The 14,606-nt window shown below is 34.4% G+C and overlaps 1 protein-coding gene across 1 annotated transcript in view; it reads left to right on the top strand.

Moving 5' to 3' along the window:
• The window catches only part of TSBP1 (testis expressed basic protein 1), an 81,580-nt gene extending 69,578 nt beyond the window's left edge, over positions 1–12,002 (top strand). Inside the window, 4 exon segments of the mRNA XM_054698705.1 lie at positions 5,611–5,631; positions 6,111–6,125; positions 10,595–11,271; positions 11,274–12,002. Of these exon segments, the coding sequence (XP_054554680.1) occupies positions 5,611–5,631; positions 6,111–6,125; positions 10,595–11,271; positions 11,274–11,549 (989 nt within the window). The 3' untranslated portion in view covers positions 11,550–12,002.
• The last annotated feature ends 2,604 nt before the right edge of the window (positions 12,003–14,606 follow it).

The following is a 14,606-nucleotide window of genomic DNA, read 5'->3' as shown; positions in this document are numbered from 1 at the left end:
TCAAAATAAGGGGGTTGCAATTGTATGGGGAATATAAAAATTAAAAAAATAATAATAATTAAATAAAAGGTCCTGCACTGGGAAAAAAAAAAAAGAAATATTATGGATGCTTTGGTGATGGGTGTGGTGTGATAACATGCATCTGTAGAGATGTGAGCCTATACCCCTAAGTCACATGTAGGATTGTAGACCAATACTATCTCAATAAAAAATAGATACAACTTATATAATAGCAAAAAAAAAAGGCACAGTATATGTCTATAGTAAAAAAATAAAAGGCCCAGCCTCCCCGGTGGCGCAGCGGTTGAGCACTGGGTTGCAAAGCTGCCCGCAGCCTCTGCAGCACCGGTTCGATCCCCGGTTGCTCCCCGGCCACCAGAGGAGGGTCCCACATGGCGCACAGACCTCTCCGGCCGCCCGCTGCTCCCCTCAGCAGTGTACTTCCGTCCTTCTGCCTACTCTGCTTCCCGCTCTGGCTCTGGTGAATTCTCTCACCCTCCCACGCTTCTGACTGTACCCAGTGCTTGTATAAATAAATAAATAAATCTTAAAAAAAAACTTTTAAAAAAATTAAGTTAATTAATTAATTAATTGATTAATTAATTAATTAATAAAGAAAAGGCCCAGGCATATGCTGCTCAAAGTTGACTCATTTCAGTGTAAAATACCTACAAAGACACAAAATGAAGGGGTGGGAAGAGATATTTCATCCAAGTGGTAACAAAAGGAAAGTGGATTAGCCATTCATAACTAGAAAAAAATAAGACATCAAGCCAAAACAGGAACAAAAGACAAAGTTCATTATATAATGATAAAAAATCAAACATCAAGATATAAAACAATTGTAAATAAATATGCAACTCAACATCAAAACATTCCATCTAACTGTAGGAGGACACACATTCTTCTCAAGGACATATGAAACATTATATAAGAAAAATCATTAAATAAATCTTAGAAAAATCACTAAATAAATCTTAGAAAATTTAAGAAGACTGATATCATGCCAACTGCTTTCTGGTCTTAAGAAAATAAAATTGGCCATAAGAGGGAAGCCAGAAAACCTACAAGTTTATGGAAGTGAATAGCATATTTTGGAACACCCAAAGGGTCAGAGAAGAAATTAAAGGAAAATTAAAAAAAAAAAAGTTTTGAAACAACTGAAAGGGAAAAACAACATATGGAATGCAGCAAATGCCATTCTGAGAATAAATTATATAGTGATACATGCATATATATATATACACACACACACACACACACATACATATGAAAGATTTCAAATCAACAACTGAAGGGACTAGAAAAAAATTAATACAAAGTTAAAGGCCAGAGCCACAAATAAAAGAAAAAGATCAGAAAAAAAGATGGCATCAATAAAACTAAGCACTTGTTTTTGACATACCTTTAATTACACTAACTTTAAAGAGAGAGAGAAGACTGTAATAAAACTAGAAATGAGAGAAGAGCACTTACAACTGATACTACAGAAATATATCAGTCCACAAAAGACTGTCAAAAAATTAGATAACCTAGAAGTAGAAACATACAACCTACTAATACTAACTCAGGAGGAAATGGAAAAATAAAATCAGGTCAATAACAAAGAGATTGAATTACTAGTCAAATACCTCCCAATATAGAACACCACAGGTCCAGCTGGCTTCCAGAATTTGGTAAATTCTATTAAATATGTAAAGAATTGATGCCAATTCTTCTCAGACTCTTCTATTAAGAGGAGTGCAATTTGCAGCAACATGGATGGCGCTGGAAGGGATCATGCTCAGCGAAATAAGCCAAAAAGAAAAAGAAAAATACTGGATGGTCTCACTCATAGCAGGAATCTAGAAAACTTAAATAAGGGACCAGGAAAATGAATATAAGAAAGTGAAAATCAAAATCAACAAAAAACTATGAACCAGAGACGCTTTTTGGGGGGTGGGGGGCGGGAGGGGAAGGATTGGGGTCAGAATGGGGCGTTTGCAATTGTATGGGGGAATATAAAAATAAAATTTAATATTAAAAAAAATAAAAAAAGGAAATATGACCTAAGACTAGATTTCCAAGAAAAGAATTACAAAAATTATTTAAATATTGGTTTTTGATATTTAGAATTAAAACATTTTTAAGAAAAAAAAAAAAAAGAGGAGTGAAATCTTAAAAATCCATTCTCTGAAGCCAACATTACCCTGTTAATAAATTTAGAGAAGGCCATTCAAGGGAAAAAAGCATAGACCAAAATCCCTGGTGAATATATATGTAAGAATGCTAAACAAATTATTAACAAACTGAGTTCAAATACATATTAAAATAATTAGATAACATGATCCAGTAGAATTTATCCCTGAAATGTAATGTTTCAACATTTGCAAATCAATACGTGTAATACAACACTTTAATAGGATTAAAGTTAAAAATCAAAAGATTATGCAAATAGATAAAAAGATGGATTTGATAAAATGCAACATTCTTTCATGATTTAAAAAACTCTTGACAGGGCCTCCCCCGTGGCGCAGCGGTTGAGTGCTGGGTTGCGAAGTTATCCGCAGCCTCTGCAGTGCCGGTTCGATCCCTGGCTGCTCCCCGGCCACAAGAGGAGGGTCCCACAAGGCGCGCAGACCTCTCCTGCCGCCCACTACTCCCCTCATCAGTGTACTTCGGTCCTTCTGCCTGCTCTGCTCCCCGCTCTGGCTCTGGTGAATTCTCTCACCCTCCCATGCTTCTGACTGTACCCAGTGCTTGTATAAATAAATAAATAAATCTTTAAAAAAAAAATAAAATAATAAAAAAAAATAAAAAACTCTTGACAGACTAGGTATGAAAAGAGTATACTTCAGCATAATAAAGACAATGTACTTACCAAAGTCATCTATAGATTCAATGCAGGGTCCATTGAAATAACATTAGTATTCTTGCAGAAATAATGAAAAATAGTCCTGAAATTTGTATGGAACCACAACATTGTGTAGCCAAAGCAATCCTTAGGAAAAAGAATAAAGCAGGAAGTGTCACATTTCCTGAGTTCAAACTATACTACAAAGCCATAGTTATCAAAAAAAAAAAAAGTGGTACATAGTAGTGGTGTGTAAATACATTGATCAATGGAACAGAATGGAAAGCCCAAAATTAACCCCCTGCCTACACTGTCAAATAATATTTGACATGCACTGAAAGGGAAAAGGTGTTAGAAAAATTGGATAAACACAGGAAGAACAATGAAATTGAATCTCTATCATACACAACTCATATAAATTAACTCAAAATGAATCAAATATATAAACAAAAGACCTAATATCATAATAATTCTAGAGTAAAATGAAGGGAGAAGCTCCAGGACCCTTAGCTTGGCGCTGGTTTTCTGGGTACGATAACAAAAGCAAAAATCAACAAATAGAATTACACCAAATTTAAATTCTGCTGCAAAGCAAAAGAAACATGAAAAGGCAACATAAAGAATGGGAGGAATGCTTTACAAATTATACATCAGATAAGAGGTTAATGCCCCAAAGATATATTTTTTAAAAAATTATACAACTCAATAACAACTACACACACACACACACACACACACACAAACCATGCAGCCCAGTTAAAAATGGTCAAAGGAACTGAAAAGACATTATTCCAGAGAAGGCATCCAAATAACCATCAGGTATTTGAAAAGATGCTTAATATTACTAATTATCAGAGAAATACCAATTAAAACCATAGTGAGATCACTTTACACTTGTTATAATGCCTATCATCAAGAACAATATAATAAGTGTTAGTTGAGAATGCTGAGAAAAGAGACCCCTTGTGCAATGCTGATGAGAATGTCAACTACTGTGGAAAACAGGGGAGAGATTCCTCAAAAAAATAGATTTACTGTATGATCCAGAACTTCATTTCTGGGTATGTAAATGAAAATAGGATAGCAAAGAGGTATATGTATTCCCATGTTTATTGAAACATTCACAATAGCAAGCTATGAAAACAACCCAAATGCCCATCAAAAACTAAATGCATTGGACCAGTTTATTTAATGCAAACTGGTCCAACCACTATGGAGAGCTGTGTGGAGATTTCTGGACCTACTAAACATAGAGCTTCCATATGATCCAGCAATTCCACTCCTAGGTATTTACCCAAAGGACACAGAAACATCAATTCCAAAGAGCACCTGCACCCCTATGTTTATAGCAGCACTGTTTACAATAGCTAAGCTTTGGAAACAACCCAAATGCCCAAAAATAGATGGCTGGATCAAGAAGATGTGGTACATATATACCATGGAATATTACTCAGCATTCAAAAAAGATAAACACATGCAATTTGCAGCAACATGGATGGCGCTGGAAGGGATCATGCTCAGCGAAATAAGCCAAAAAGAAAAAGAAAAATACCGGATGGTCTCACTCATAGCAGGAATCTAGAAAACTTAAATAAGGGACCAGGAAAATGAATATAAGAAAGTGAAAATCAAAATCAACAAAAAACTATGAACCAGAGACACTTTTTGGGGGTGGGGGGCGGGAGGGGAAGGACTGGGGTCAGAATGGGGCGTTTGCAATTGTATGGGGGAATATAAAAATAAAATTTAATATTTAAAAAAAAAAAAAACTAAATGCATTAAGGGCCTCCACGGTGGTGCAGCGGTTGAGCGCTGGGTTGCGAAGCTGCCTGCAGCCTCTGCAGCACCGGTTCGATCCCCAGCCTCTGACGAGGGTCCCACATGGCGCACAGACCTCTCCTGCCGCCCGCTGCTCCCCTCAGCAGTGTATTTCATCAGTCTGCCTGTTCTGCTCCCTACTCTGGCTCTGGTGAATTCTCTCGCCCTCCCGCGCTTCTGACTGTACCCAGTGCTTGTGTGTGTAAATAAATAAATAAATAAATAAATAAATAAACAAATAAATCGAGGAAAAAAAAAACTAAATGCATTAAGAAGAATGAAACATTAGTCAATCTTGAGAAGGAAGGACATCCTATCATTTGTATCAACATGGGTGGGTCTTGGTCTCATTGTGCTAAATGAATAAATTAGAGGAAGATAAGTACAGCATGGTATGAATGTGGAATCTGAAAAAGCCAAACTCATTAAAATAGAAAAGAAAGTGGTGGTTATTAGGGGACTGTTGGAGGGGATAAGATAGGTGTTGTTTAGGGGTACAAACTTGCAGTGAGTATTAAATAAGCCCTAGATATCCAATGCACAGTATAGTGACTATAGACAATATAATATTGTAATCATTAAAATTGCTGAGATTAGAACTTGATCCAACCACTGAAAAGAAAAATCATTATGTATGTATCATGATGAAAGTGCTAATGATCACTCCAATAGCAATCATCTTATAATATATATAAATATACCAAATTAATATGATGTGCACTTTAAAGTTGTACACTTATACTATAAATATGTCAATAAAATTTTAATAAATTTACTAATCACAAAGTCTTTCTAAATTACAATAAAATAAGAGAAGAATAAAGGGAAATGAAGGTCCCCACATTTAAATAAATGGAATTTAGTTGCTCATGACATAGATTCTGTTCACTGTAGAAGTTCAGGATTTGGAAAATGCAAAGCCCAATACCTATTGATGTGCTTGTCTTTTTCTGTTTCAGTGGACAGTACTGGGAAAATCAGTAAGTTTGGAACATTTCTTTCTCTTCCCTTTTTCTGTGTCTAGGATCTTCCATGTTCCCAAATTTGTTTATGTTCCACATTCATCCACCTTAATTAATATTTCTTAAATAAGTAATTTTTTCTCTTATTTTGATTCCTTTTTATCTAATTTCCTTTAATAACAAAATATAATTGCCTTGTTTAATTCTAGTTATTTTCTACCAAAGATTATTGGCAGCATGTATTTCCAGCTTGTCTACCCCAAAGAAACCTGTTTGAATTTTGATAGATTAGATCTCAGTTACACAGGATTTAATCCCATACACTAAGTAAATCTCATCATAAAGATAGCCATCTCTGTCAAGTGGGCCAGAAGCATGTCTGAGAATGAAACCTCCCGGGGTTCCAATTTGGATGATCACCTACAGAGGGCATCACTGGGAACTGTGTTTTGTGTATGAAAATCCCCACTGACCATTCTTCTGTGTTTTATTTTCAGCACTATCTCCTGTGGGTAAGTTCCATATCTATTCCCAACTCTGTTATTTTACATTGTTTACAGTTATTTTCTAGTCCTGGCTGCTTATATTCCCAAAGACAGAGACTTGAGCTTCCAGTGTCATTACAAATGTCCCTATTCTCTAGAATCTTCTAATATTTTAAATAACTATTTTTTGGAGAGATTCCTGTAGAAGAGATAAAGTTCCTACAAGTGTCATAATGTCTGAACATTGTTCAGAGTCTGAAACAGAATCTCTTTACTGACTCTAGCAAAATACAATGAAAAAAAAAAAAAAAGTTTTCTGAATTCCATGAGTTCCTTTCCAGGAATTCGTATCCCTTTTTTTTTTAGTTTAAATTAAAGGCTCAATAAATCATATTAACAGAAAAAAACTGGTTAAAAACAAAATTTTATCTACTTTCTAATGCCTTCTACTTTCTGATAACTTTGAGAAATGCTGTATGTTGAGTACCTACCATATACTGTGCAGTGTTAGGCATTTTCAAAAACAGAATTTCTTGTTCTTGCCATAGCCCTGCTTCATTGCTACTTATTATCCCCCTACTTTACAGATCAAGAAACTGGCTCATATATGTGTCCAAGATTAAAATGATGGTAAATGACTATGTCAGAATTTAAATCCAGGATGTCACTTCTGAAATACTCATTCCAGGGCAACACACTGCCTCCTATACTGAAGCTTCAATGCCTTTTTTGTGATTAATCCTGCATCTTTATCTATAAATCAAATGTTTGTAAATATAAATATTCATCTACTAGAGAAACTATATAATTTATACAAAAGAGTCATATTAAAAATAGAAGGTATGACATTTACTCCTATATTTGGCTTTATTTTCTAAATAAAGCTTTCTCTATATCTGGGTTACTTATTACATGACTCTATTTCAAGAAAAACAATCATTTTTAAAGTTCTGTAAATGTATAATCACAAGAAACAAGACAAATGTAGTGAGATACATTTTAAGCATCTCAAATACAAAATATGTCTTCATAACTAATCATGTTCAGATTCATTCTCTGTCTCATTTGATACTAGGAGGAGGATGATTTTGCGAATGGGGGAGGAGGTGATGTTGAAAGGGGCAATTATTTTCTTTTGATTCAGAGTACAAGGGAAAAAAACGCATTCAGAGCAGTCCTGCTCAGAATGTCTATACCCCTCCCAGACCCTCCCAACATGGGGAAGGTGATGAGACACTGTGTTTTCCTTACAAAAGGGAAGAAGTAGGAGAAGGGATTACAGGTCAATTTCTTTTATGGATATGGATTTTTTTTTATTAAATATGTTTTTAATTGCCAGGGGAAAATCAGTTTAATTTTGAAAAAAGTTTTTCTTGTTAAACATGTATTCTTCTTGACAATATATTAAACATATTTTGTCCAGTTGATATTTTTAGTAAAATGAATTTAAGATTAACTCTTAACTTCTTAATTTTCAACTTAAAGGAAGTTAAGATGAACAATAATTAATTGTTAAAAGAAAGTGTTAAGGCAGATCAACTCACCAAATTTTATCATTCTCTCAATTTCTTACCTCTGCATTTAGCTAATAATATGATCTTTAAAAATATTGATTGATTCATAGCTGAGATCTTTAATGATTCATCTCTGTAATATTTTAGAGTCCAGATATTTTAGTCTGTGCTCCCTGATAGCTACTGGATTAAAAACCTAATAGATTTTTTTCTTAGTTAAGTCCGTTGTCTATCTTCTTCACTATTTTAGGTATATTATAATAAGAATTATTAATGTGGTAGCTATTTGATATTATCTTTCAGCTTTAAAAAAATCCAAATTAAAATTTAAAATAAGCCTGAATACATTAAAATGAGTATTACATCTTCAATAAATCATTTGATTGTGTTAGAGTTCTGTTGTAAATGGACTTTTAGCCAAGCTGTACAACCCTTCTAGAAATTATGAGGTCCAAGGAAAGAAAATATTTATACACCATCTCAAAATCTGGAAGAAGGGAGAGAAAAAAGTTAAAATTCAGTAGACTGATGATTTGTGGCTTATTTCTGTAATAAAAAGTTGAAATAAAAATGAATCTCACTCTATAGGATAACTAGCTTCCTGAAAAAATAATCCTAGCATATCTAATTTCTGTTGCTTCTGTTCAAGATAGAAGATACATAAAAAAATATATTGAAACAATTAAGGATATGAAGATACTGTTATGAGTGACTATAGGTATTTTTCAGGGTAGTGGAAAAAGAATAAAATATTTTAAATTCTATAGAATTAGAGAATGTTTAACTAAAATAAATACTGATAGCTTCATTAATCCTAGTTCATTAAATTTTAAAATACTTACTTTTGAGTAAAAAACCATTTACAATGTAAGAGGTAAATTTAGGTTAAAAATGGGTCATGCAGCACCACACACAGTAGTAAATAAGAAACAAATTACCCCTTTTGAGATGGTGAAACTAAAATTATTCATATATTAGGAAAAGTCAGCTTGTTTAGAATACATTCTGTGGGATTCTCATGGTTACAAGCTTCTATGGAAAAATTATTCTCCATATCACTTTACCCTACCCACACCTGTAAACAAAACCAGTGTCCACTGGTAGTACTATTAGATATCAAAACATTCACAACTCTTTCTCAATTCTAAGTGTGACATATATTACTACTGATTTTTCATTAGAAAATTGGAAATGGATTTGTCTATAAAAAAGTGGCAATACCCATAAATGACACTGAATGACACTAAGGGGGGAAATACACAAATGGACTCAGAAAGCATTACTGCATGATTTATAATGTTATCTATATTTGGTGTCAAAACTTTTAAAATAGCAAAGAGAAAACATCAGCGAACACTGAACTGCAATACCCCTATTGATTTATAATTACCTTCTTACCAAATGCAGGTGTATCTCCATTTTTAAAACTGGTAAATTCGGTTGTCTATGTCCCTTATTCAACCAAAGACTACATGTACTGAACAGCCTTATATGTAAAAAAGAAAGTCAAATAATTAATTTTTAAGCAAGAAGTCTTACTGCAATACAATTCACCATTCCTCTGCATTATTTGGTTGGAACTAAGAATGCCTTGTCTTGATAGATCAGAATTTCTTTGCCATAGTGTCTCATCCATTAGTAGTAATAGCCAATATTTATTGAATGCTCTCTATGTGCCATGGACTGTACTGAGTGCTTTACTTAGATAATATTTAATCCTTATAATACTTTCCATTTTACAGATAAGAAAGCATAGTTTGCCCAAGATCATGCAGATAGTGAGGTGTGGAGGCAGGGTTTGAACCAGGATCTCTCATAATTCTATGCTCCTTAAATAACTCTACAAATAACTCTACAAAGAGTTATATTTATATTATAAATATGGGGAAATTGAGTCTTTGGGGATTGACCTTTATTATATTATTTATTATTAACCTTTATTAATTCAAATAAACCCAGGTAGCAGAATGCTAAACCTAGGTGTTCCTACAATCAAGGCAAGGCATGTGTCTGTTCCATAGCCACAACCTATATAAGTTTCCTGCATTAGCATAGATATGTGTATATTTTCTTAATTCATGGAGTCTAATTGCTAAAAAAAAATCGCAAAAGCTAAAAATTTCAAGTTTATTAGCTCATACAGAAATGAGGGCATAGCAGAAATGGTTTATCTACAAATGTTAAAACAGTCCTGAAATTTATACAAAGTGAACAGATATCATTAGACACCATCTAGGGTATTGATTAAAACTTAATTCTGGAATCTTTAACTACTCAGGTTCAAAATCTAGCTCCACCACCTGCTATCTCTATGACTATATTCACATTCATTTAAACTTCCTTTGCCTCAGTTTCCTCATCTGTAACACGGGGATAATAATATCTTTTCTGCATGATCGTTGTGAGGATTAAATGAATTAATACATATAAAGTGTTCAGTTCAGTATGAACTAAATATGGTAAGAATACGGTAAGCTCAATAATTTTCTATGTATCATAAACTCAATATGGTAAGCACTCAATAATTTTCAGCTAGAATTATTTTTGCATAATAAGGCAAAAATAATTTTTTTTCAATTTGGAAAAAATTTTGTGAGTTTCTTTTTTTCTATTTTAAGAAAGAATCATTGCTTCTTTCCACAATTTTATCTAAAAACAAATTTCATCATTAGAATATATACCCTTCTTTAGCTATTACTATGATTCATTAGCCATAGTATATAGAACAAATGAAAGTTCATTTATAGTACATTTTGCCCTGTCTTTCATTAATGTTCCAATTTACTGAAAAGAATCTAGAATATTATCAATAATACATTATTTGTATGTATAGGTTACACCATTTTATATTTTCAGGAAAATCTCAAGTTATCTCCATTTCATCAGTTTTAAGACAAATAAAAATGATTATCAGGAGAAAAAATGTAGGAATGCAGAGAAAATACTTGGTATCTGAATAGTACGCTTTTTTTGTGTTCTCAGTTATATTTCCAGGTTACATGAATGGAGAATTTGCAAAAAAATCTGATTCCAGAGCCCAGATTCAAAAAAGTGGAAGCATTAAAAAATCTCAAAGTAGCCAAGAAGAAAACAAGGCAAAACTACAGAAGGGCATTGTTTTCATGGATCCTGATGAATCCTTGACATCAGCAAGCAAAACAGAGTCAAAAGGCAAAGCAAAAGGGACCGAGTTGGAGAAAAGCAAGATAGGAATGAAGGTCAAAGTAAAGGAGAGCGATGCCAAGATGCTCAAAAGACAAGAGGCACAAATAAAAGAGAGTGACATGAGAACACCAAAAGGACAGGAATTTCAAGAAAAGGAACATGAGGCTGGAATGCCAAAAGAACAGGAGATCCAAGTAAAGAAGAATGAGGCTGGAATACTAAAAGGAGAGAAGGCCCAAGTAAAGAAAAGTGAAACAGGATCACCAAAAGGACAGGGGACCCAAAGAGAAGAGAGAAAGGCTGGAATATCAGAAGGACAAGAGGCCCTAGGAAAACAGAGTGAGGCTGGGATACCAGAAGGACAGGAGACCCTTGGGAAGGACAGTGAGGCTGGGATACAAGAAGGAGAGGAGACCCTTGGGAAGGAGAGTGAGGCAGGGATACCAGAAGGAGAGGATACCCTTGGGAAGGAGAGTCAGGCTGTGGGGAAGGAGAGGAGGCAGGGATACCAGAAGGAGAGGATACCCTTGGGAAGGAGAGTCAGGCTGCGATACCAGAAGGACAGAAGGCCCTTGGGAAGGAGAGTGAGGCTGGGATACCCAAAAGAAAGTAGTCCCAAGAAAAGAAGGTCAGTTCTGCGGATAATAGAAAGCAGGACAAAGAAAGGGAAAATGCAGGGGAAAATAAAGAAGAAAAAAATACTAAAAACAAGAGAAGTGGTGAAGAAAAGGACAAAGTCAAAGGAAAGAAAAAAATCAGAAGTCAAGGATAAAAAGCAGACAGGCCAGTAAAAAGCAAAAGTTAGTAAAGGAAAGAAGAACAGATGACAGAAGAGTAAGAATAAATACAAGGAAGGCCATACGACAGCTGATTATAAAGACCCCATCCTTCAGACCTAAGTCATACCCTAGTCATTGCCTAATGGATCCTATTTACCTAATTCCTTAATGTATCTGCTGACTTTCTGCTTGTTGGAATTTTCATCGTTTTTAGACTTCTCAGCACAGATCTTAGCTTCTGATTTTTTGTTTTATAAGTTGATAATTACTTAGTCATGAAAGACTGGACACTTTCTGAAAGAAAACATTTTGATTAAAGAAATATATGATAACTTCCTTTGATAAGTATTAAAACTCTGATAACCTGACCAATTAACCATCTAATAACTCTTCATAGTGAGTCTAATATTTACATGGTGCTGTTCTAGCAATAAAAGATACACAGAAATGGATGCCAGAGTCTCTACAATCAAGTAGCTTGTAAGACAAGTAGTGTGTGTAAATAATGTGTGTATATATGACATTTCTTAAAAGTAAAATCTAAGTGTCAAAATGTAGTTTAGGTAGGCAGTATAATACAAGTTATCAGTCTCTTATAATGAAAAGGTAAAGGACATAGTTTCACAGGGCAGGGAATGGTTTAAAATGTGTCTTAAAGATGGATAAAATGTTGACATGCTGAGTGAAACAGAAAGAGGACAAGAAAGGCAAAGGGGTAAAGACTGGCATGCCACACTGTGGCAGGAGGCTTGGGAGAGGCTTTCCAATGATACTTTTGAAAAGGAGAGCTAGAAGGAGATTCCAAAGGGATTTGAAAAACAAATCAGGACTTTATATTTTATTCTTCAGGAGACTGGATGCCTTCTGGGGTGTCTAAGAAGGAAATTGAAATGAACAAGATTGCTTTGCAAAAACTGTTAATCTTGTGATTGTGCAAAATAGACTGAGGAAGAGAAAAGTCATAGGTAGTCTGTAAATCAAAGTGCTTGGAGTAATAAATGCTTGACAGAGACTACATAGAGAGGATAGATAGGGTTGTTTTTGTTTTTTTTTTTTTTCCCCAAAGACAAATCACTATTTTGTGATGATTATATGTGAGTAAAGAAAAGGAAAAAAGCAAAATCAAAACAATTGATTCCATAACTTTTAAAACTGATTGGGGCTGGGGTGTTAAAACTGATTGGGGCTGGAGTGTAGAAAATCAATAGCAAACTAGGACTTAGTTGTTGGAGACAAAGACATTTGTCATTCCAGAGAGGTCTGGAGCCAGTCCAGCAGAGGTAAGAGTTGAAGCCATGAGTGAGCTCCTCAAAGGAGAAAGTAAAGCACTAGGAAGAGCAGAGGCCCAAGAATTGGCAGTTATATGTAGCAAAAAGCTGAAGAAGAAAAGTAAGGTTGAAGCATCTGGGGGTGGGGAGAGGATGAAAGAAGGATAAGAAGAAAAAGGGAGGAAAGTGTGATGGACTATGGTGGTGGACTAGGGGTGAGTTGGTGGTAGGTGTGCTATAGTGCCAATACCTGATAAGAATATCCCAATATTATCTCAATTAAAATATATATTTTTTAAAAGAAAAGATAGACTTCAAGGAGAATAAAAACTGAAAAAGACTGGCATACTGATTATTTAGAGATGACTGATGAAAGAGCAAAGAAAGGGAGCTGGCAAGAGTGTCAGCAGCAGAATATAGAAATGCAAGGAAGTAGCTGCAGAATATGCCCTCCAATAAAGTAAATTTTTAGTCATCTTTAAAAGTATAGCCCTTAGGATTTTTATATTTTTACTAGTCTATTTTTTGCTTCCTCTCACATACTCTGTATATTATGTTCTGTGCTGCTGTTGGATATGGATAAACTGGAGCCCCTCCAAAGAGAAACACTAGATGATAAGGGGTCTCACTGCATTTTAATTGAGCAGGAAATAGCATTTGACAGGAAATAAAAAAAAAGAAAAATGAGATAAGATAATTTTCAAATAAATGAAGGTTCAATATTAATTAAAATATTTTGTAAAGTCCCTAAGAAAACAAGAACAATACCTGATGGTCTCACTCATAGCAGGAATTTAGAAAACCTAAATAAGAGACCAGGAAAAAGACTAATCAATACAAAGTAAATAATCAAAATCAACAAGCAACTATAAACCAGAAACATACTGAGGGGGGGGAAGGAGAGAGGGGTGAGGAGAGGAAGAACTAGAGTCAAAATAAGGGGAGGGTGCAATTGTATGGGGAATATAACCAAAATGAAAATGCATACATTGTGCAAAGATGAAAAATGATGTAAGAATTATATAAAATAAAATATAAAAAAATAAATAAAAGAAAAGAAAAAGAAAACAAGAACAGTGAACGGAAAGTTCAAGGTAACAGAATTGAGAGCCTTAGTAATCAACTGAGTGGCTGAAAAAGATTATCTTTATGGTCCCTTCCAAATGTGAATCTATAATTCAAAGTATAAAATTCTTTTGGACTATCTAGCTATCTTTCAAGGAATCTCTTAAATGAATTTCTATGCTTTGATCTCTAAATTGTAGGGAGAAGAGTGGGGGGGGTAGGAGAAAAAATATTGAATATGAAGTTTTTATATTGTGCATTAATTAGTTCTATCTCCCTAAAATATACACATTTAGAGATTTTTTTTTTTTACCAGCCTTAGTTGACTTATTTCTTGCATATATTATGATATTACCAGGGGGAAATGTGACTGGTGATCTTTTCATGTAGTTAAAAACATTTAGGGTTTCATGATCCTATGTCACTTTTCTCTCTCACTGGTCCAGCTGGCTCATAGGTTTTCGAAGGCTATGACAAAGATAGCTTTTCTCAAATTTATGCTCAGAGGCAGGGACCCTGTCATGTCATCTACTAAATAACAGCAGACAGATCAGCAATCCACTTTAACTGACTCCATATATCTGATTGTCTATCCAAGTGCACCAAGGATTAGGAAGAAATGCACCCATAGAAACCTTCATGTATCTTCTCCATAATTTCTAACTTGCAGTCAAAACATTTTCAGTCCCACAAGGTCCTTGAAGGCAAATAACTGAT

The sequence above is a fragment of the Talpa occidentalis genome, unplaced genomic scaffold (assembly GCF_014898055.3).
Source record: "Talpa occidentalis isolate TD23 unplaced genomic scaffold, MPIMG_talOcc4v2.1 talOcc4.2, whole genome shotgun sequence".
In the NCBI taxonomy this organism is placed as follows: Eukaryota; Metazoa; Chordata; class Mammalia; order Eulipotyphla; family Talpidae; genus Talpa; species Talpa occidentalis.
Note: the sequence above shows the minus strand (reverse complement) of the source record. Positions and strands in the feature narration are given on the sequence as shown.